The sequence below is a fragment of the Netta rufina genome (assembly GCF_964035555.1).
Source record: "Netta rufina genome assembly, chromosome: 4".
Taxonomy (NCBI): Eukaryota; Metazoa; Chordata; class Aves; order Anseriformes; family Anatidae; genus Netta; species Netta rufina.
The window spans coordinates 19,778,158-19,803,614 of record NC_140127.1 but is presented as its reverse complement, the minus strand read 5'-3'; the positions used below and the strand labels follow the sequence as shown (position 1 = coordinate 19,803,614).

General features: G+C 35.7%; 1 protein-coding gene across 1 annotated transcript in view; it reads right to left on the bottom strand.

Moving 5' to 3' along the window:
* Window positions 1–7,107: 7,107 nt before the first annotated feature.
* MTNR1A (melatonin receptor 1A) overlaps window positions 7,108–25,457 on the bottom strand; it is a gene marked incomplete at both ends in the record, with an annotated part of 44,314 nt that continues 25,964 nt past the window's right edge. Inside the window, one exon of the mRNA XM_084286179.1 lies at window positions 7,108–7,976. Coding sequence (XP_084142305.1) covers window positions 7,108–7,976 — 869 coding nt within the window. The remainder of the gene's footprint in view (window positions 7,977–25,457) is intronic.

Sequence of the window (25,457 nt, the reverse complement as noted above, 5' to 3'; positions counted from 1 at the left end):
GAGGCTCAGGGGTGACCTTATCGCTCTTTTTAGGTACCTCAAGGGAGGCTGTAGCGAGGTGGGGGTTGGCCTGTTCTCCCACGTGCCTGGTGACAGGACGAGGGGGAATGGGCTTAAGTTGAGCCAGGGGAGTTTTAGGTTAGATGTTAGGAAGAACTTCTTCACTGAAAGGGTTGTGAGGCACTGGAACAGGCTGCCCAGGGAAGTGGTGGAGTCACCATCCCTGGAAGTCTTCAAAAGACGTTTAGATGTAGAGCTTAGGGATATGGTTTAGTGGAGGGCTGTTAGCGTTAGGTTGGAGGTTGGACTCGATGACCTTGAGGTCTCTTCCAACCTAGAAAATTCTGTGATTCTGTGATTCTGTGAAAAAGGGTAGATATTAGGAAGATTTGTGTATAATGACTTGAATCATATTGTCAGCGAGGCTTTTATATAATAATTAGTTGATCTGGACTTGGAGTTAGTGTGGTTGCAACTGGACTAAGAATGATTGTTGCAGTTTTTATTAGACTATTAAAACATTAATTAGACTAGCAATAAAATCTCAGTTTCATATATAAAATGGGCTCCCTTTTACTCATAAAAAGCTTTTGATGGTAACATAAGGGATGCTTCCTTACTGACTTAACTATTCCTTTTTTTTCTGAGCTTTTCCTGAAACAAGGTCTAATTTATTTTTTTTTCCTTAAAAACTTGGGTAACAGATACTTGTCTTCTGTCAAATGATTCAATGTTCAGTGTAATATTTAGTGAATTTGATTTCTCTTCCTGTCACAGCTCATAGGAGACTTCAAATGCTCCCCTTCTTCTACTGACTATTTATTTTCTCAGTACAATAGCTTGGTTCCTGATGTGGAGTTAAAAATGGGGGCTTTAATGGGATCCATGAGGATTTCAAAGAAATAAAATTATTTTGAAGATTGTACAGCACAGCATGTATTTAGTGAACAGAGCCTAGTGGGGTTTTATTCATTTTATAGATTAAAATGCATGTATAAATTATTGATTCCTGAGTGTGACTATTACTGAAACTGTTGTATTTAGTTTTTCTACAAGAGGGTCTTCAATTGATATCAAATTCCTTGTAAAAGCACAAGTGGACATAATGGATCCTTATGGGGCAGGGACATTCTGGAGTCAAGAATTGTGGCATACATTCACTGGTACAGACAGATGGTATAGGGACAGCTGTATGGACAGCTAAGCTGTTAGTACATTCAGAACTGAGGAATGAATATCCAAGGTTTGAGATAGAAAAGGAGGACAGGCTAATTTTTGAAGGTGGTGAATTGCCAGGAGCTGTCCTGGAATATTGCATTAACATCAAAATTGGCTGCAAAAGATGATCTGTGTGAACATAAATATGAAGGAAACTGTTCATATCCTGTAATGTCTCTATCTGTCAGGCTAGGCAAAATTTATGATGAGAGAGACATTGCATGTTATTAAACTACTAGGAAAGTCTAGAAGGTAGTGGAAAAATTATTGGCATATTAGCCTTTCATCTAGTCTGAAACAGAAGTTTGGGCTTCCGAGTTTGGGCATTAGAGTTGGTTTAATGTACCTGTAGTTGCTACATTTCTGTACGTTGGATATGAACATCTACTGTAATACAGTATCTGTGGGATGTTTCTTTTTACTTGAAGGTGGTAAGGCATGCATGTGTTATCCATTGATCTACATAACATTTTTATTTAACTTTTTCAAAGTAATCACAGAGGGCTTCCAGAAGCTAATGACAGTGATGCTTCCTCCAGACAGCATTTAGGGCTTTCCTGGTGCTGACATTGTATTTTGGTGCTTGATAGCTCTATTGAGTCTTCTTCCTGTAAATCAGTACAATTGTTTTTTTGTATGTCTGCTTAGGGATCATATAGGTAATGCTTTGTGCAAAACATTCCGCAGCCTAAGATGTGTGCAAAACCAATTTGGTTTGAACCATAAGCTCAATAATCTCGTTGTATCACCCAGACTTTAGCATACATTATGAAAACTGAATATTTGTACATACCAAGTGAGTGAAGAGTATGTATTTGAGTAAAAACATTTTTAGAATCTGGAAGCAGACATGCAAAGAAAAATTTGTGTTGCTATTAAATGAAACTGTTTTGCATATATACAGACAGAGTAAGCAAAGAATACTTGCAGGTAGTCCCTCTTGTCTCTGTATTGAACATGTCTCTTGTATTGGTGCATTTATCTAGATATCTGTTAAATAGGTTCTATTAATATAGGTAGAATTAACATTGAAGCAGAATAAGTCTTCTGACTTCATATGTTTACTTAGAAAATGAAAAATCACAGGGAGAGTTACACTGGCTGAGGTTAATTTTGCAGAGATTCAGTCGGCAAATTCATATTCTTCCACAACCTGTGCAGCCAACAATAATGGGTTCCTTAGAGATGGAACAAATATTGCTTGTGTAATACCGTAAAATAGCTATTCTCCATATTAATGAAATCTAATATGCCAAAATCCCCAGCTGACACAAATCAGAGAAGCTGTGCTGGTTTATGTGAGCTGAAAATGAGACCTGTTCATTGTCCCATGCTGCTGTTTGGTCGTATCTTCTGGAATAACTGGTTTATATCTTCACTGTAATGTGTTAGACACATATTTGAGGTAGGAGTAATATTTTTAATGAGTAAGTTCATAAAACTATATAATGCAATTCTTACTTACAGGCAAAAATTGGAGATGCAGTGCATAGGTTATGAGCTAGGCCACCGCTCCATTTTTTTTTTCTTCTTTCAATAAATTTGGCTTTTGCACTTGCAATTTCCCAAGCCTCAGTGACAAGATGACAGACATTTGTAGTTCTTAATCATTTGTAAACCATATTAATGATACTTAGAAAGTGCAGTCATTGGAAAAGATTTAAATAATAACAGTCCATCTGTATTACTCCAGTTTGTGAACAAGATGTTCATCTGAGTTTCTATTTTAAATTTGGTGGCCACATATACTCGTGTGCTTGTGTATTATATTTAAAGGAGTTTTTTACTGATTATTTCTTAAAGTGCAGTTTAAGGGAAGTAACAGTTCCCTTCAACACATCTGGATTTATCAGATTTAACATTGTATTGCTTCAGAAGTGGTCCAAAAGAAGAAAAAGGTGTGATATTAACTGATTATAGAATGGTGCGTTATACAGTGCAGCAGGGATTGATTACAATAGTTTTTTTATTACTGATTATTCACAGACTTTACTAGCTTCTAAAATATATAAGAGGAAAAAGAAAAATAGTAAAATCATTTCTGTATCTTATGCCTCTTAAAACTACATGTATTTGGTTCATATCTATGTGCTTATATATAGATACGTGCATATCTATTAGCTCAGTGGAAGAAAAAAATGTGCAAAGTGCTCTCACGTGAGCTATCCCAAATGAAATAACATTGTTGCATACACTCACAGTTTAACTACAATAAATGCCCTGTTAAATAATATTAATATATTCATTAATTCTCTCTACTGATGAAAATGAAATAATGCCAAACTTCCTTGTCTAAAGGAAGTTTGCAATGAAGATGATGAAGATACAATGATGAAGATAAAATCATCTGTCTGTAAGGGCTCAGTTTGTGGTGATATGACATATGGACTGCCAACATAGTCAAGGTTGTGATTTCAGAAAAATTCTTGTAGCATAAGCCAAGGTCAATCAGGCTATAAGTCTTCAGTGTCTTGCATACAGGGGGCTCAAAGCTCCTTCACAGAGGTCCTTTGTCTTCACTGGGGCTCAGAACAGAGGTGGATAGGAAGCAGTGAAAGGATGGGTCCCTGTGTGCATGGCAGACTGCCAGAACTTGTGGTTTAGGTTCAAATCCCTCCAAAACTTATGGCTGCAATGGGACAACTACTCTCTCTTCCAGACAGAGCTCTGAACATTGCATGTGTGCTATGCTAGCCTTGCATACAGAGGAAAATTTTGTGATGTGGAATGTAAAAAAACACGTCATGGCTCATTCACTTGCACAGAAGCAAATTAAATTTGGCTAAGTTTCTAACTCCATCTCATGATAGTGGAAGGAAAACACAATTATCTTCATCAGTCATTTTTACCTTGACCATAGAGTCTGATCTGGTGATGGGCTGACTTACACTGCCTTGTACGACAATGATCTGGCAAGGCCGCTCACTGTCTTACATGAATCACTTTGACCCCTGCAAGGGAATAGAAGCCAACTGAAAGAAATCATTGCTACATCAGTATTCCTTTCCTTTTGCAGTGAGTTGTTTTGCATACCCTGACTGAACCGTATTTGAGAATGGCAGTAAATGAAGAATTAATTTGAAGATGGCATCAGGTATTTCTTTTTCTTTTTTGTTTTCATCATTTGGTTTTATTAACTTAAATTACTTTCTAAAGACTAACCCACTTCCCTCACCCAAAGAAGAACAAGAGATTAATTTCTTAAAATTATTGCTATATTTAGCAGCACATAACATCACCAACATGCACATTTCTGTGATTTAGATTTAATACAAATATTTCAAAATATCAGATCTGAAAAAATCTCTCCATTTTTATTACAGGCCTATTCAATAAAATATATACCTTTGGTATAATAGGTTTTATTGCATACAGCAAACCGTTTTCATTATCATCAAAAATATACTTTAGCACTTGTGAATTACAGGGGACTTTAATTCCTCAGATAACTCACAATGTTGGATACAGTATATGAATTGGCTCATACATATGTAGACATGATAAGCATGTACATTTTCTGTTGCCAATGGCAAGTGGAAAATCTTTGAGAATTCTAAATTTACTGATGATTAAGCTACTTTAACTATCTGTATGCTACTTTATTAGATGCATCATAAGACATTATTTTCATTGAAAATATGCTTTAAATAAGGCAAGTTTTGTAAGAATTTAAATAGTGTTTTTTCTTACATGAAGAATGTCTTTTCTTATAAGGTGGTCATGCCTCCCTTCCTATTCTGAAATCAGTTCACATAAAGCGATAAAATTACAGAGCTAAGCATCCTCTGAGGATGAAATCACAGTGAAGAAAGCTGTGATATAATTTATGCTGTTAATCAAGTTGTATCATACCACATCATATGATGATACCACAATAGAAGAGAGCTGGTTATTTACACAGTGGTTCTGACTGGCAAATGTAAACAAAGATGTGTCAAGCACCTGGGCAATGCACTGACTGGTGAGTTCAGCTCCAGGTTTTTATGATGTTTGCTAGTTCCATTGTCAACTTGACACGACCATGTGAGAACATGAGGCACCTATTTTTAAGGTAAGAAGCTGGTCATTGACAAAGTGTCAGTGGGGTTTTCAAGTAAATACGAAAGTGTTCCTTTCTAGTTCATTATTAAGTCATAGGGATGAAAATCTATGATCAAAGAAAGAAGAGATACTGTTAGATCTGTAGAGTGTTTAAGGAATTAAATAATATAGAGTGACTGTTGGTTTCTAAACCATATAAGATCAAGAAAATCTCCAGTACAGCAAGTAATAATTCCAATGAATTACGTAGTCCACTTTTAAATATAGATTAACAGACATATGACAGGCTATACAGAAACTCCAAGTCCAGTTGAAGTGATTGGAATTGGCATGGAAGAGCTCAAGCGTAATTGAACATCAGTGCAGGTATGAACACTTGAGCACTAAAAGGTAGGACAGTTGGAGCATTTATCCAGAGCTAAATGCTCCTTCTCTTTAAAGTCAGTTTGAAGGTGAATCCTATTGTTGTCAATTGCTTTCCTCCCCCAGAGGACTTTGTTATAAACAGATTCGTTGTCACAGGAGTCAGCCTGTCTAGCTGTGCTTCCTCCATTCACAGTGTGGTTCCTCCTTTCTGTCTGTGGAAAGTCCACGTAGCAGGACCTGTCCTGAAAGTCATGTGTTCCTCCTTGTACCAGTGCCATAAGTATCATCTTCTATTATTTAAATGTGTCCAATTGTTCTAGGTTATTAGACTATTTTCATGATTGTGGTAAACACCTAATGATTATTTTGAAAAGTGTATGTATGGCAGATAACATAATAACCTACATGTCTCAGGCTATGCTCAGGAGATTGAGCTGAGAAATGTCACATGCTTGTTCTGTAAATATTTGTCATTTCCCAAGGTTTAATGAGATTAAGATTCCACTAACCAGACAAACTGTCATCCTCACCCACAGTCCCTCTTAAAAACATTTATCTTCTTGCAGAGTTTCAGATATTCCATACTGTACATAAGTGAGAAACAATGGTCCTTCCTTGCTTATGTTTTAGGAGGTGTCTCCCCAGAATTCCTTCAGGGGAACTTCCCAGTTTTGTGAATTTCTGTCTCTTCAGAAAGAACGGTATTTTGTATTTCTCTCTCCACTCCTCCTACACCTTTTTTTTTCTTCCCCAAATGGCTTAAGCTGACAAATCATGTCTCTTTTTATTCCTTCCTGTTTAGCCTCCTGCCTCTGTAGCTTTGAAGATAGTGAGTCAGTTCTCATATTTCTCCACCTAAAAACTGTTTTAAAATTGAGAAGTCTATTGGGAATACCATTCCGAGGAGGGCTGATGAGGTTTAGCCTCCACAAAATGTATAGTCATGTCCATTTTAGGAGCAAAGCAATATAGGTATAAGTACTTATAAAAAATCCTGATGACTTTTCAAGTAGCTTGATTGCACATTTCCTAATACGCTTCCTAATGGCCTGATTTCATCTTTTAAAATAAGTTCTCAGTGGTTTTAGAATCAGGATCATAGCTTGGCCAGAAGAAGCAAGCAGAGAGCAGTGGGAATAGCTTTGTGGTTGCTTTTATAGAGCCAGGCAATGCGGATATTTCTGTTTCAATCTATGTCTAGTTCTTTATCTCCATTTATGAAAAGAAAGAAAGAAAGAAGTATCCATGCATAATTTGTAATTCCTTTAAGGATGTCACTGTGTTATATGAAAGATACCGCAATGTAGAATAGGGACTGCATGTCACGGCTCTGTAACTTGGGTTCCCAGATACCATGCAAAGGATTCAATAAAAGTGCCTTCAGTGTAGAATAGATACTTCACTATAATGTTTAACAGTAGTTCCACTAAAACAGATACTTTACTTGGATGCTGTGGAGGGACAATAACAGGGTTCCAGTTTTCACACAGAGTCCACCTTCACTTGATTGTTGTTTGTAAGCAGCGGAGAAGGTTTACTTTTCACCCTGTCTGCTGCATCATTAGAACTGTCCTGGAAAAAAACTTTTGCTGTACAAAAACTGACAATAATTCTCTTGTATTCTCTTCTGAAGTTCTGATTCAGGAGTCCATATATGATAGCATTAAGGCAGCTGTTGAAGTATGCCATGTAATAGCTTGACACGAACAACCACTCTGGAATCCTAGGGATTACAGTTTCTGGGTTGACTGCCACAGCAAGGCCTATAAAGTTCAAGGGAGCCCAGCAGACTGCGAACAGTACAAATACCACAAACATGGTTAGAAAGTTTCTGAAGTCATGTGGTTTCAGTCTGGGGTTGTTGTCCGGTTTAACCCTTCGTCTCACCTGAATAACAAGGATCCATATTCTCAAGTAACAGAAAGTAACTATGGCCATGGGAAGCAGGAAGTGGAAAAACACGACTGCTATTGTATATGCAGAGCTCACCGACTGTGCGAACGTGCATGAGTAAATCCTGGGGTCATACTGGAGAGACCCCACAAACAGGTTGGGCACAATAGCAACAACTGTTAGGATCCAGATAAGAACAACGTAGCACAAAGAATTCTTGTCACTGTACAGCTTGTCATATCTGAGGCTGTGGCAGATATAGCAGTATCGATTGATAGCGATGCCGGTAATATTGAAAATTGATCCAATGACACTTAGGCCCATCAAGAAGCCACTAATCTGGCAGTGAAGGTATCCCAGATTCCATCCGTTGTGAAACACAGATGTGAGGACCAGTGGATATGGATAGATTGCTACGACCAAGTCTGCAATTGCCAGGCTTACCACAAATATGTTTCCTGCAAAATAAATATAAAAAGAGAAGTGTTAGCTTCTCATTTGCTCTCTTCCATCACTTCTGCTCTCAAAACATTAACAACCATCCTTAGTGGAACACTTTAATTAATTTCTAGTTTCCAGGTTGAAATTAATTTTTGCATATCAGAAATGACACTCATTTTTAATCTAAAGAAGATGCTGAATTTAAACACGCACCATCTAAAAGAGAACTGTCTATGGGTTTAATTACCATGACCTACTATTTTTATCATCTCATTTATTTGGATTCTCCTAATCACAGAGACTCAGAATTCAGATCATATTAAAATATTCATAACTTTAAGACTTGGTTTGGCTTTAAATAGATAGTCTCTCTTGAAAAATCAGCATAAATAAAATGATTGCTAATACATTTCAAAACTCACATTTACCTTCCATATTTAACTTAATTCCTTTTCCTTACGTTACCCCTTAGTTTTTACAGTTCTGAAGTGAAAATCTATTTTTCCATTTGTATTTCAAACTACCACTGAAGTGACATCTTTTTGTACCTGCTAGATAACACTTAACTAAACCATTGCAATTCATACTTTGAGAAGTAGCATCATAGGAATTTAAAGTCAGAATTTCTAAGAGTCTAGCTGGACACAAACTAAGTTGTCTTTCCTAAATTGAGAGACACGCTCTTCAGTAAAACAACTTATGCCAGGCAATGACCAAGACAGTTCCCACAGACTGCCACATTCTTCTTTGTCTCCTAACTGAAAAATTAAGCAATCATCCATTCTCTTAGTTCATTTGTGAATTAAAGCAAAGGGAAAATATTTTAGGTTTTCTTATTTTTTTAGACGCCTCTCTGTTCTTCAGAGACAACAGAGACAAATAATTACATTCAGTTTGAATATATTTTTTGAGCATAGATAATATATTTTCTCTCTTTTCTTTTTTTCTTTTTTTTCTTGTTTGTTTGTTTTTAAATACTTTAACAATAATCCACCCGAGTACCTCCCAACCGTTCTAGTTTCTAAGGATGAATTCACCAGATACACTGATACAGCTTTTCTTTATCTTTTTTAAAAATAACTACTACATTTATATGTCTAGTTATTTGCATCCATATCAACAGAAAGCTATAAATGTGTAAATATATATATATAGAGAGAGAGGTATAGGTATGCAAATGTATATATGTGTGAATATAAGTATGCTTGTGTTTGGAATCGTATTTTGGAGCTCTGAGATTATTCACTAAAGATGAAATATGAACACCTATTGCAACCTCTAAGAAAAGTATATTGCTAGCTTTAGATGACACAGAATTTCATTAGTAATCCAAATTAGCTTTGGTGAACTGTGTTATACATTTATCTTAAGCAGACACAATACAAATAAGTTAGAACAGACTTTTAAAAGGCAAAAATACCTATGAACTAATTGTGCATTTTAGCTGCTATAATTCTCAAAAATAGTTTTTTGTATTTTATCTTGAAATTTATTTTTTTTAAATATATATTCTCTCACTATACTTATACTGTACGTGGTCAGGGAGGAATATTAAATCTGCAAACACCTTCAGACAAAAATATAGCAATTATTTGTCACAGGATGATACTTGTGTCCCCCCCCCCCCCCTTTTTTTTAAGTTTTAATACAAGCATGAAATACCATGTATGAGATTTATACTTGTGGCAGTTAGGATAAATGGCCTCAGCTAAAAGACTGCTACACTAGTTTTCATAGATTTTGTATCTAGATTTATAAATCTCTCTCTATGGTGTCTCTAGTTGTTTATTCTTTTTTCCTGCAAATTCACTGCCAGACTGAAATACGCTTATCTTAAAGGCTTTGGCAGAATTCCAGATCATTTCAGCACAAACATCAGAGCTCCTTTAAGCAGAAGAGGACAAGGAAAAAACAAAACAAAACAAAACAAAAAAAAAAAACATTGCTTTCAGAATCTTTCAGAATTTACCCTTGATGTACTGGCAAGTGATGCAAGGATCAAGAGACTAGATTAAACTCAAGAGCTCTGTGTTTAGGTTGTGAATTGAGAGGTGGAAAGTGAATGAAAACTTGCTGTGAGTGAGTTTCCTAAAATTCCTCTCCTCTGCCTCAAATGCTGCAGATTTCAAGAAATGACACTGTATAAACTCTAGATGGGACCCTTATTAAAGAATACATGAAGAACCCAGTTTACATTTGCTTTTAGATTTTCCACTTAGCTGGAAATTTACCACATCAAGCTTTTCTCCATGACATTCACTGCAAATTCTGTTGGTGCTCTTCATTAATATTGCCATTTTTATCGTTATTAATATGCTTGAGACAAAAAGTTCAGCTATTGATAAGCAAAAAGATAGAAAGTGTGTGTGTTGTGTTTTTTTTATTTTTTATTTATTTATTTATTTTTTTTTTTTTCTCTGTTAAAAGAAGAAAGGTGTCGTGCTTTTCTCTGAATTGTTTTAGCTACCCTATGCTTTGGTGAACAACTGAGTCTCAGAATAGGCACTCTACCTCCAAATCTGCCAAATTTTAGGCTTCTACAAAGCAGGGATCCCAGCTTATCTTTTCAGTAGGCTGCCAGAGAGCCTCAAAGCCTCAATGCATTGGAAATTCAAGCTGTTTCATAAGGAAGTTGCAGGCTGTGCTGGGAGCCTGTCTGTTAAAAAAATCATGAGCAGGGAGACCAAACTCCCTGGCTGTCAGCTCATGGTTAACATGTCAGGTGGATGACCAAAGTGTTGGGCAAAAAGTCTGGCTGGAAACCAGATACCTGCTTGCAGAGAGAGGGCTTTTAACTTGCCTTTCAGGAAAGGTTATCTTCAAACTTGAGTTCTGATGCTTACCTTGTAAGCTTGGAAACTTTGCCATTAAGACAGAACAGAAAATTCATGTAAAAATTATTTGGGTTTCATATGTTTGCTGTGTGTTTTGAAGTTTGTTGTTTCAGATCCTGAAGTCAGTTCTAAAATAGTGTCGAGCTTTCGCGTTTTCTAGTATGTGCTCTAAAAATGCGTTCCCAGATTTAGGTATCCACTATTAATGGTAAATATTGATATTATATTAAATTCCCATATATTTAATGGCATATTGTGAAAATACAATCTCTTAGGTTTGTGGAGCAATTGGCATTGTAGTGGTAAATACCATAAAAAAGATCTATGAGTAAATTAGCTTTTATCCTCGGAGTTGGGTTTGGACAGAATGATATCAATGAAGCCTGAAGCTCCATATTGAACTTTTCCAAAGAAAAACTCAAACCAACAAATTCTTAATAACTCTTCCTTGAATGAGACGTATTCATTCTCTACAGAGAATGAGATTATTTTGCTATGATAAAATGTGATTTATGTAACTAGAATGCATTACAGTGCATTAACACCAGTTGGCTGAAACTGTGAAGGTAGAGGTTGAATTTCTTGACATTGCGATTTAATAAACTTAAGCAGTTGCTGTGATATGGATGTGTGTAGGAAGAAAGGTAATCTCATGGTTACCAGCTGTAGCAGCCTCTGCTTTGGGATGCAATCTAAAGCAATGTTCCATTAAATATTTTCACCACTTTTACTGAAAAGACACCTTTCTGCTCAGCAAACACGCAGCAACATCAGACCCATCTGCTGAATAAATAATGGCTTTAAAACAAAAGAAAACAAACAAGTGCTCTCCCAGACAACTCAACTTTTCCAAGAGCAAAAAAACAACACAAATTGAATATAAAAACTGTGACCATGGCAGATTATAAAAAAATACATTTGGCTTTAATCATTGTAATGTCAAAATGAAAATAGTGACATGAAATGAGAACTACGTGATGTTTTATCACTGACAGCTAGTATCTACGTAACATATACAAATTACTATGCAGGTAGTTATTCCCTAGATATAATGTTAAATAGGTCTTTGTTAATGGGAATTCAAACATTTTCAGAAATTTCCAGAAACTTAAATAAGTGCAGAATATTAATGGGGAAAAATATATATATATGATTACTTAGTCTAAATGGTGCTGTGTGCCTCCCATAGACTTAAAATGGAACGCTGAGCATGTTGCCAGGTTAGAAAGAAGGGCAAAGTTTTTCTTCAATTTCAGGAGCAGACCTGAGGGAAATGAGGTCTGCAGAGCTATTTCAAGTGTAGAGGCTGTGAAGTATTTTGACTCTCAACATTTTTAGCTTGAAGAAAAGTATATTGTGGACAAGGAATTAAATAGAATATTTACCTAAGGAGCAAAATAGCAACATCGTAAAGCCATTAGTAGCTTCAGCCAGAATTTCTTGGTACTAAGTACATCTGAAGAAATTGTGGAGAAGATGTCATTTTGCTGACAACAATGGTAAAGCTATTATTTCTCCTCCTTTTTTCAAAGATATTTCTATACCTTTTAATTTTGGTTGCTAGGTCATTATTTCTGTTTATCTATTTAAAATTATTTCTCATAATAAGTAATGTATTGGCTTCTTATTACAAATGCTTTCCAGACATCATGATTTCAATTTGCAGCTATATTTTGTGGTATAAATATTACATTTCCTGTTCATGCATTAGTTCCTCCAGTTGCACCAAATGTAGCTAAGAGATAATAGTCTTTACACATACTGGGAATGCTTTTGCTTTTAGGCAAAACCAAATAGTACATATAGCTGTCATTGAAGTCACATATATACAAAGCTTTTGTTTCAGTGGCCATTGACTCAGCTCTCTAATGTTTACTTGTTAAGTCTATCTTTATAGAATGAGGATAGTAAAAACATTTGAAATGATGAGATCAAACTTAATTTCCAACTACCAGTTCCATACCATTCTTAATAACTGTCTTTTTTATTAGCTATAAGATACTGCCAGATGTGCTAAGTCACCTCCAATTGTTCCATAACTAGGCTTGATTAACAGGATGCTTAGCTATAAATTTAGATCAGGTTTACTAGAAGTTGCAATTTATTCAAATATTGTGTTGCCAGGAGTGTTATGTCTGTAGTTTCTATATATTTAATGGTACCAAGCTTTAAAGCACCCATTTCTGGTCACTCTAATACTTTTACAGATTTTCTTCAAGGATAGCTTAAAGATTTCACAGGATTTTGAAATGTTTCTTATTAATCCAACCCTGTCTAAGAATGTGAAGCTGAGGCTGTGTGCTGCTAGGTGAATACAAGACTAACAGTAGCTGCATGCCAGTGAATACATACAGCAGGAAGGAGGAAATTCAAACATCACATACTTCACAGCCATGACTGAACAGAGCACCATTCTGACAAGGTTACATCTAGCAAAAGTGACAGCACCAATAAAGAGCTGGCAAAATACCTAGCTCAGGAAACTTGTAGCTCCCTTACACCACAGGATGGTAGAAGGCAGTGATTCTAGAATACAAGGCATCACAGGAAGTGAGTCAACAAGCTGGTTTATGAAGAAAGCAAAATCAGAAGTCTAAGTGTAATATTCAGTGCAATTTGCCATGTTTTGCTTCTAAGAGCTGGATTTTCTTCCCTGGAAAGGCATTTTGTTAAGCAAACCTGTTGGTCACGCCTCTGCTTCTCTTACATGGCTGTTTCCATGCACAAAATGTTGTCATAATGTCAGATGTCAACACTAGATTTGTCTCATAATCTGTGAACATTTTTGCCCTGAACATTGTTCCATTAGCACCAGTGTTTCACTTTTAAAGACATTATAAGCAAATACAAAATCAAGGAGTGAAAGCTGTTCTTGTGAGTACCTAATGCAAATTTAATAAAATACTTGTGTTCACTTATCTGGAGACAGAACTTAGTTCTACAGGCACAGCAATGCGTCTCCCTGGGATCTTAACTAGTCATGACCTTAACCAGTCATATGGTTTCAAAAAAAGAAAGATCTGTCCATAATCTTTCTAGGATCAATTTAATATCAGAAATTTGCTGTACCTGGCAGCACAGTTTGGGATTCCACAAAGGTCACATACAATAAAGCTATCAAGTAAAAATATCTGTAAGTGGGGCCAGTGACCCCTGTTTCTTTGGCATAATCTCAAAGCCAAGTAAGGTTACCTAGGCAAGCAAGTGTGCAGACAGTCCCAGCTTCACTAGATTTTAAAGGTTTGAGAAACTAAGAGTCCAGTATCAAAATGGCACAAAACAGCTGAGCAGAAATGTAGGAATAAATATTACATAAGCTCCAGTTACTCCTGGGAGCTTCATTCACTTTGCAGATCATAATATCAACTCCCTTAGATCTGAAAAGCCTATTTTTAAACTAAAGACGCTATTTATAAACTTGCCCTAAATCAAGAAGTCCACATGCACATTAAATTTAAATAGCGTGATGGGCCTGTGGGTTTTTGCTTCTGATTAGCAACTTAACCCTCATGCTGCAGGTGGCGATGCAATGAAATATGAATGGCTTAAAGCCCACAATGCACGTTTTAGCTTTAAATGCAGGGAGGAAAACCTACCTTTCTCATTCCTTTTAAACTGAAAAATAAAAGACCCTATGTTATTTAGCAATTTTCATAAATCCTCTTTCAAAATTCTCTCATAATGGAAGGGATTTTCAGATCCACTGTCATCTAGTTGGGATACTCATGAAGCCAACTGTGTAATTATAGACAGGACAATTGCCTGTAGCTGTAATGATATTGGGATGGTAGCTTGATAGCACTGAGGTGAAAGAATTAAATATTTACACTTCAGACTCATTAACAATCTTGCTAAGGTAGAGATTCTGAGTGTCAAAGAACTTCAGATGCTGCAAGGACCTGAGTAGCCTCAACTTTTAACTTTAGCTGATAGAAATCCAGGGTGCTGAACGTTACAGGTCTGAACAGCTGGCAAACCGTGTAACAGTATATTTGAAAGATAGGATTTAATTATTATTATTTTTTAATCCATGTTATCATAATTACCTGTAATACTTTATTCCAATGTGCTGTGGGTTGAAGAAAATCTGACATAATCAGCACAGCATGAATGAAAGATCACACTGATGCACACTGAAAAGAAAATGTTATACTGTATTTAGATTATACTAATTACCATACAGAAACTTCCAGGGAAGCTACAACAGCTATTTAATTTGAAATGCCTATGCCATCTTCTGGCCAAGAAAATTAGATGCATGGAAGAGTAATTGGCAGAAAATGGCAGTGAGGAATTACGTAATACTCAGCATAAAGGAATGGAGGATCTATCAAGGAATGTCAGGTCTATACTGGCTGTAGCTAAACAGTATGTAGATGTGAGTATGTGGTTCTGCAGATATGCAGATGACAGTTTTCTGTGACTTTATCACCTGCTATCTTTTTCTTTGGTCCCATGGCCCACGTATGAGTGAGATAGCCACTACACTCCTTCTTGCAGCCTAAAAGCATTTGTCAGTGCTATTCTTGGTGCTTCAGTCATGAGAGAAAAGTGGTGTGAGTTTTACTGTCAGGCAGAGAAAGGAATTGAGTATATATGCTGGGTGAGTGCTACAGACTTGGGGATGTACCTTGCCTCTGGCAGTTCTGTGTGACATGTCAGGGCTGCTTGGAAAAGGTCTCTTGTATTGGACCTCTCATAGGATAGGAGTGCTTAGCTTGTACTAAGCAGATTTAGTAGGTGCATGGGACATTGAACACAGCAGTGGTGAGACTGAGGTATTGCTGGGTGTGCTGAGAAGGGCAGTGTTAGCCACTGGATGAATTAGTGTGCCATGAAATATAAAGTGCCCAAGAAAAGAAAAGCAGCAGTAAAGAAAGGCCTGGGCTACCACAGTACATTTAAGCACCTAATGCAGGAGAAGACAGGACTTGACTAAGTCCTCTTGTGGGTCTAATCTTAAAGATATAGTGGTGATCAGGGTTTGGGTCTTTTGAAGAATTTTTAAGAAGTGCAGGCTGAAAAAGGATTTTAAATACTAGCAGTCTGAGCTAATACTGAACCTTAAGATACACTCATCATTCAGTTAAATTATGCAGTGCCATTAAATATTTTGCCTTGAGAGTCTATATAGTCCATTCATATCCAAGATATGAAGCAGCAGCAACTGAACACGACTTTCTGTTCTTATATCTATTCTAACAGAATAACATCTAGCTAATATGCATTTTCTTTGGTATGAAGATTGCATTACACTGTCATTGTCATACACATTCTTAGTTTTATAACCTAGAAATAACAGTTGAAAATGACTCATTTGTTTTTTTTAACACTTCATTGACAAATCTCCAGTAGATGTTGATAAAATAAACACAGTTTAATTGCTATTTGACATGTTTGCACTGCTGTACGCGTATTTCCTGATACTCAGATATCACTGTAGTTCTGTGCACCATTCAGTGCATAAATGTATACTTTGCCATTTCTAAGGGTGTTCTTCACCTAAATGCATAACTCATGACAACAAATCCAGTCAGATGCAATTCTGTTTAAATCATTCTTAACATAAATTTTGTTCTGCCTATCCAAGCTAGGGAAGAGGATGAGCATAACAAAATATCCAGAAGGCTGGTACAGACATTTAAAAGAATCAACAAACCCTTCTATCTCACAGGTGGAAGAGAGAAACCAGGGCAAGCAGACATAGTGGGGGAGGTCTCAAGTTCTTCAACCCTGTTTTTGTCACTGTTATCTGCCTCGACTATTTCTTTTGCCCTTCAGTGGGCTGGTGTGATTTCAAGGTCATGGCATCTATATTGAATGTGAGCCCCCTCCCCATGATGACAGTATTTCAGAAACCAAATAGGTTTGCCTGAGTAACATATCCACTTTTACAGAAGGAATATTACTGCTTCCAATCTGATCTTTTCTCTCTCTCATTTTTATGATTCATTTGGGTGGAAAAAAAAATCCAACAGAACAGCCTGTTTTCCAACAATGTATTGCCTAGATGTTAGAGAACACTGAGGCTGTCATCCCAGTTCAGCGAGCTGTATGAAGCCGATTACAATAACAATACTGCTGATGTCAGAGGATCACACTACTGAAAAGCATCGCAGCACTGTAAGGATGGGAGTACATCTTCCCCCTTCAGTTCTGTTTGCACTAAAGATTGGAAATAAATGGAAGGACAATAAAATGGTGCTATCATAGCTTAGATAAACAAAACTAATAATGCATTTCAGAGACTAAAACAAAGGGCTAGAAAGAAGCAGAAAATGGCAGAGATGGATGCATGTGAAATATAGTGATGGTTTTTATTTATACAAAATCTCATAAATCTGTCAGGATAAGTGCTAGAAAATGGAGCAACACAGCCTTTTCCCACCCAACTTCATATTTTGAGAAAGTAAGTAGGAAAAAACAGGAAGGTGAAGACAGCCACATAGCTGACAGCAGGCTTCCATACTGTAAAGATGAAATTACTTTCCTGAATGTCTTTTGGGAACAAAAAAAAAAAAAAAAGCACAAAATAATCCATTTCCTTTCTGTTACGACTAATAACAGTATAGGTAGTCATTCAACCAATCCCATGTTTAACTGAGAGTCCACAGCAATGCTAATTAAATGAAGTCATAAAACAGTCTTCCCAGTTCTTTCTCCAAAAATCAGTAATGGTGGGGCATCTGTCAGGAACTAGAAAATAGTGTGGAAAATTTCACTTAGACATAGTTAGACTTATGTGTATTTACTCTCACGTCCTCTATCCCTTCCCTATTTCTCCACTGTTTTTCTTCCATCTCTTCTTTATTCCATCTCCACATCTTCTCTCCTTATGTCCTTAACACAAAATGTACATTCCCAACAGAAATCTTTTTCCTCTCTTCTTTCCCCTCCCTTATTTGTTTTCTCAAGTGTATTAGAAAATTTGAGAAGACACAGAAAATTCCTGTATTACTCAAGGCTTAGTGGTTCTAGGCAAATGGTTTTGTTGTAATTACCAAATGACACAATTACAATGCAAAAACGCAGCTGCCTCCCTTTCATATCTTCTTTCTGTACTGTGCTACAGTAAAAAGGCAGGAGTGGAATGGTCCCAGACTACATGGAACAAGTGAAATGGTGTCAAGTATCATGGGAAATTCACTAGAATCAGCATAACTGCTATTTTAATTGCAACAGTAGTGGGGTTTGTTGGTGAAAGTAACTCACAGTGGCAAGAGAATAACACTCGTATAGCATGGGAGATGCATTTAGCACTGGAAACTGAAAGAAAGATGGTGAAGTGGAACTTAGACATGCATGGCAGCAAGGCCAAGGCTGTTAACATCTGTCTTCTCTATTTCTTGTGCATTCCTCTTTATGAAAAGGAAATGGGAAAACTACAACTATAGACTAAGAGAGAATGAAGACACCATGACAAGTAGTTCTTCCCTCTGTAAAGATTTAACACCCTGAGAAATGTACTCTGTGGACCAGCTAGTAGACTGTTCTAATCCAGCACTGAAATACCTTCACAATCCTCCCATGTATGGCCATAGCCTGCCAGAAGAATCCCTTTCTTAGCTTGTGCCTTTGTAACTTGGTGACCACCCACACCCATGTAGGGCTCTGCACCTGCCACACTGTGGTGAAAATAGGGCGAGAAATACAAGTTAAACCTAAAGTATTTAAATGGAGTGTCAATCAAATTCAAAATATGACAAGGCATCGATTCAGGTTTCAGACAGCTTTCTTAGAAAGAACATGTTGGTGGCAGAAATCTGTGCAAGATTGCTTCAGCAAGCAATTAAAATGATAGCCCTGACAATTTAAATGTGTCAAAAGCTTACAAGCAGGGTTATATTTTAGCCCTTTGTACAATTTAAAATACCATGGATTTAAATACACGATACAGGATAGATTTATGAGAAATTGAAGGCAGTAGGTAGTTTATTCACTATTGCCCTACAGGTGATATTCACTATTGTCATACAGGTGATTAAAATTATCAGATTTTAGCACCTCTGTACTATGTCTGACTCAGAAACAATATTTGCCTATATGAGATGTATTTTTAAAATAGCTTGTTGATAAAACCTCAGGCAATAGTTGATATTTTACATTGGAGGAGGGGGAATGAAGGCATTGTATTATCTGAAGTAAAATATATTTTAAAAAAATAGGGCAAATAGGAAATTTCTCTGCACCTAAACTTTATTTATTTAATTAGTTTTTGCTAAATATCTTATTTCTAGGGCTCTTATAGAACAAAAATTGATTAAAAGAAAACTTTCTCTCAGTATTCTAATACTATCCCAGTGCTTTTAGTATTAGTCTGCTGAATTTGACAGTTAAGCATCATAAAAGACTTCAGGCCTTTCCACAACATACCATGATGAGCTTATATAATTGAGGTCTGCCTCTTAAAAAGGGACTTTCCTTCTCTTTGGTAAATACTGCCATACAACTCTAAAATTTTTCAATAACCTCTTGGTTAGTTAATTAGAAAATATAGGACTTTAATGCATATTAGAAATGAAACAGAGTTACAATTTATGCTATTTATCCTATGAGTATTAAATGAAATTCTTTACTAAGTGCTCACTTACATGGGGGCAAGTAGGTTGGTGTGATGATGAATTTGCCAAAAATTATATCCTTAGAAGTAAGCTTGTGACTAGATACAGTTAGCTAAAATGATTTAGCTATTTCTTGTACTGACTTCAGACAAGTTGAACCAGTGTGACTGAGGAAAAACGTGGTTCTGGTTACTGAATATATCTCATAATTTGATTATTGAATTCTTATTCCTCTCCAACTTGTTTTAGTTACTCCCATGTTGTACAGGTTTTTCCGTTTGTTTGTCTGTTGGTTTCATGAATAGCAGTGTGGATTCATGAATAATAGTATGGATTTTTTCAGAAAGCATTTTATTTTTCTGTTGTTTGAGTCTAAACCATCTCTTTATCAACAGATGTAGTCAAAGGACAATGCGGCCAGGACACAGCTAATAGGAGAGAACTATATAAATACTGAGTGTACCTGTATATGTCTTTAGAATGTATCACTCAGGATTCCTGCTTAACCTGTAGCACCTCTCAAGTACAATGAAACACATAGCTGAAACTAAAACTTGTTGTCAAAATTATTGGATTTTGTATTATGGTAATTTCAGTATGGTAACATATAAAAGCTGTGCTATGATACCTTATCTGAAGTATTGTTACCCTGTGATTTTTATTATGACTCAGAAATATCCGCACTTTAGAGAGTCCAAACACAATTTTTAACTGCAGTGTAAAAAATATGAACCCTTCCTCTGTGGGAAAATAAAATATATTGGTGGTATAGTTTTCCAAATCTAATCTTAGTGTCATAATACTATAGCTATAACAACTGGACTGTTGGAGCTCCTTTGCTTTGTTAACGCCTATTTGTTCTCTTCCAAGCCTTCCTACCTTTGTTGAACTATGTTAGAGAGAACCTTACAAAAAAAGCTTTTAAGCAAACTGAGCAGCTAAATATAGACAGCTAAAGATAGCATCTTTTAATTATTCAGTAAAAACTGAACGTGTTCTCTCTCTGAACCTTACTCCTGAGTTCTCCTTCTTTTTTTAGGTACAGGTTTTTAGTGTGCCAACATACTTCATTATTTAACAAAATTTTAAAAAGCAGAAGACAACACTGTTACTTAGGAAGCTTTAAAAAAAAAAAAAAAAAAAAAAAAAGGAACACAGGAAGGGTGGGATAATTATTTCAATTTATACTAAAAAAATAATAATAAGGTTCTGTACAATCTGGATGTCAATGATACAGTCTATTTATACTATGTTACAAAACTCGACATGAAGCTTAGTATGAAAAGAATAATAAAAGTAGTGAGCAAGTGGTAAGGCAGCCTTAGCTTCAGGCAACACTGAATGGTCTCTTTTCTTTTCTTTACACTGGTCTATTAGGGAATAATCACCTCATTTTTTAAAGATTATCCCTGTAAAATATTCTACAAGTGGCTGAATGCAAAAAGACATCAGCAATCAAATTTAAATAAGAGACAGTGAGCATTAAAAAGAAAAAGAAAAAAGAAAAAAAGAAAAAAAAAATAAGGTCTATCTTCCACACCTCATCTAAAGCCTCCTAGATTTTCTTCCTTTATTTTCAGAAACATCTGTATTTAGCTTTGTAAGTGAAAAGATTGGAAAGTGAAAGACAGCTTGAGCTCCTCAAAGTGCCACTACAGATGTTTCCATGTATGAGCACAAAAATGTGTGCATTAGCACATTAATGTATTTTTGGAAAGTAAAAGCAGAAAGGCTTCCCCAAAAGATTCTTCACTCTTTCAAAAATTATGTATACCAAGACTAACAGTCTTCATGTGTGTGAAGGAAAACTGGTCAGTGCATGATGCAGGAGAAAATATTTTAGTACCTTTTGAAAAATCCCCTTACAAACTCTTTTATCGAACTTCTGCATGTCAGCTACAACCACTGATGAGAAATAATAATACTTGCTGTCATTATATTCATTTCCTAATAGACTTGAATTCGTATTTTAGGAAAGGCCTGGGGGATTTTTTATAGGAATTCCAATATCTGAAATACTCAGGACAATGTGAGTTCTTTATGATATTTTAATCATATTTTATTAACAACATCAACTTTTCTGTAAACCCAGTAAGGCGGGATGTTGAACTGGTCAGAGATTAAAAATCTATTTACCTTCTCCTTACAGTGAGCTCAATAAAGAGAACAATTTAAGACAGAGAAGGATAAAAGGAAACCAGGTTCTCTCTGCTTTTTTTCATACTTTCAAGGTGGATCTCTCCTTCCAGGACTGATTTCAGTCGGAAGGTTTTAACGTGATAAGGCTGTTGTTCATACATAAAATGGTTTCACTGAAAAGACTAGTTGCTATTTTATAATCTTTTAGCACTTCCTACATCACCTTGCTCACTGAGACTGTTAATGTTCATAAAAATGAGGAGAGAGAATCCTAATAACCAAAAAGGCAATGGCAGAAGCCTAGTGAAATTCTCAACCAACAATGAACATATCCCATATTTTGTATTTCTCACATTCATCATTGCACACAATTTCTAGACAAGACACCTGCAAATTTCCATTAGCAACATTTGCTTCATTTTTTATTTTAGTCACTTCATCCCAGGAAAAAACAACCAGACTAATGATTTCAAAGCAATGCTTTTACAGAAGAAATTCCTGAGAGGCAACAGAACTAAAATATTAGCTGTTGCCTGCTTAAAACTTTCAATTCTATAACCTGAACAGATGTTCCTTTTATGAAACATTGAGCTTTTAGAGGTCTACTTATTTTAGGTACTCACAAATCCTGTGCTATTGGGAGTTGCCGCAGTTCAACAGCTATGAAATTTCTGGCCAATTGTTTTGGCTGCATGTCTGTGAAGTAATCATTTTTATTTATTTGTTATGCACATAAAAATATTATAGTATTTTGGAGGGTATTTAAGTTCTATCAAGAGTTGGAATACTGTTTGTTAGGAACATTTTGTGTTGGCCCAGGTTTTATTCTGTATATTTAAATTTAAAAAAAGATAATTTATATAATTTAGGAAAAAATCTTTATTTTCTTATCTATTATTGCTAGGTTGGAAGAATGTTACTTTAGCTTCTGAACACTTTTTCATTAAGCTAGAAATTATACAGATAAAGGCTTTGGTTCGGGTCCAGATCTGGATCATATCTAGATGCGAAATGTGTCTCTAGAATTAATCACACCGAAGGAAGACTGACAGAATCTTCAGGATTTGCAGTCAGTTTTAAGTTTTTCTGAGACAAAATCATCAAATCAGTCTGAATTTGCATATCTGACAGTAGAGTTATGCCCACTGGTGTGGGCTACTTTTTCACTGCTTGCGAAGAGTTCTGCAAAAAGCCAGCCAGAACCATCATTAGAAATCTGTTTGGTTTAATTCAAGGATGTCATTAATTCAGTACATCATTTTGCCATATGGAACATATCTGTTGCTTCAAAAAGTTTAACGTAAAAGTGTAAAAAAAAAAAAGTGTACTGTAAAAGTGATCAGCCACTGGCACAGGTTGCCCAGAGTTATGGAGACAACCAGAACATGGCAGGACACAGTCCAGCAACCTTACTGACCTTGCTCACGTGGGGGGGGGGGGGGGGGGGGGTGACTAATATAAATAAAAAAATTACAGAAAGGAACTGAATTTTTATATTTTATGATCTTAATTAATGTCATTTTAATGATCTTAATGAATGTCAAAATTAATGTCATGCCTTACCTGAGATGGCTTAAGGAATTATGGCCCCAAAATAATGAAAAGATTTTGAAATGAAATCAGCATATGAATATATGCTGAAATATAATGAATCTTTTCGTAAAGTGAAAAGAGAATAAAGTGCTAGGATCTTGGTAACCAAGCAGGTTTGTGCCATATCTATTCAAAAGTGAGACATTCTTGAAAAATGAAATTGACTAGACTCAAAATAAACTTTCTGAAATATCAAGAACCCGCCTTCCTTATAGAGGTACTTCTTTGTAGGAAGTGTTTAAAATAGACATAGAGAAATAGATTATTTCTTTATAAATAGAAAATGTATGTGACACATTGCTGATTCAGAAAATAAAGGAATACAGTAGTAGCAATATGAAGAAGCTAACATTGTGCCAGATCTTTCATTAGTACTTCTGTACTGATCCTCAGCAACAGTACTACCAATTCTCTCAGTAATATTTTGTGCCATTAGGGATTAGCAGCAGTAGTATGAAACAGGAGGCCTAACCCTGAGTCCAGCAGAGTTCAATTTTGTGGAATGCAGGTTAATCCAGCTTGAATTGCACTTAATCTTTGTTAGTAGATTAACAAAATATATTTTTGTGTTTCTTCTAGATTACATAGAAATGTTTGTAGAGATTAAGAATTGACATAGCTTAGAGCTCAATAACAAAAGCTTTATTGGTTATGATTTCAGCGTAGGGAAAAACACTGTAATTGCAACTGACAAACTGTCTAGGAAATATGAGGACAAAGCAAATTGGAAGTTACAGAAAAAAAGAAAAAAAAGGTTTTCCTGAATGTGTACATTTTTTCCATAGGGACTTCCCTTTGTTCCCTTCTAGGTCAATGATTTTACAATTTCTCTATATAATGATGCAGCTGCAGGAGAAAAACTTTACACATACATAAATGTAAGCATGCATACATGTAAGCATGTATGTAGTCATGCTTACATACAAATATATAGTAAAATATACAGGTACATGATGCCAAATTGACCCTGGTATAAATATAGCAGTGAGAAATAAACTGCAGGTGGCTGTAATAAAGACCTCTATGAATATTAGAGAAGTGCATGTCCATATCAAGTTTATGTCATAAGCCTGTTTCTATTATAGACCATCAAACTCTGGTAACTTTTTGAGGTGCATTTACATGACTATAACTTATAGTGTGGCCAAAGTTGTTGAATACACTAGAAAAAGTGAAAGGATAGTACAAAATTAAGCCATTTAATATATTCTAACTCTTAGTGACAAGTCTCATGCATTAGAGATGCTTTTTGCCCTTGTTGAGCACACATCAGGTTCATTAATATTAGCTGGAGTGATATACGTGTGTTTAAAACTGAAGACGACATTTAATAACTGCATCAGCAATTGCATGGATATGCATTCAGATAACTCTACTACTCATTTCTAGAAATCATTGTCTGGAACATTTTAGTCTTGCTAAGTACTCACGTTTCCTTTATATTATGTATGTGTATTATGTATCTGACCAAAACATATTAAATGCTCCCTTTTATTGAGCATTCTGTGGTAATTAAATTACTTTCACACATGTGGTACTTCGGTTCCTTTAATTATTACACAAGCTGATTAATAGTCAAACCCTTATTTTGTGAGAGGTACTGGAATTTTATTGCCAAGAGAATTGTCAGAAAAATATCTATAACTCATGTTTGTAAAAGGTTAAATAAAAAAAAATAAATCTTCGGAATTATTTATAGTAGCTTTATAGAATCCCATCTGAACTCTTTATTTGTCTCTCTATACAACATGATCTACTTCCAGATGACTAAACCAACTGATTGATTTTTTTTTAGTGCTCTTTTTTTTTGTTTTGTTTTGTTTTGTTGTCTGTAGTGCTCTTCTCCTTCATGTTCAGACATATTTACACTTTAGAATATAACCTCATCAAGAATTTAGAGACTTCTGAAATGTTTGCTGCTCTTTCCTTTATTAAAAAAAAAAAAAAAAAAAAAAAAGGAAAGATGTCAGTCTTTTGCTTGTTATGGTTGTGACATCTTTTTCTCCCCTCCAACTCCAAATGTAGTTGCATCCTCTACAAAATGAGTATCAAACACAAGTTCATATTATACTTTACTTATTAATTCCTCTTTTGTCACCTAGTAGAACCAGCACAGCATCACCTTTCACTGTACTGCTGTACTCAGGCAAGGGATAACCAATTATGTTAAATAATTCTCCTGGTGAACATTTCTATTCATCTATCCTCCCTTTTACTCTGTTGCTTGCATTTGTCAAAAAAACAGATTGACATGCATCTCTGCCCTGCACAGAGTATTCCTATACCTTTTTCTGAAACTAACTCACTGAGATTCTGTCAACTGAAGCAAAGAAATCAAAGTAATAAGGTAGCAGATGTCTTCGTAGCTTGG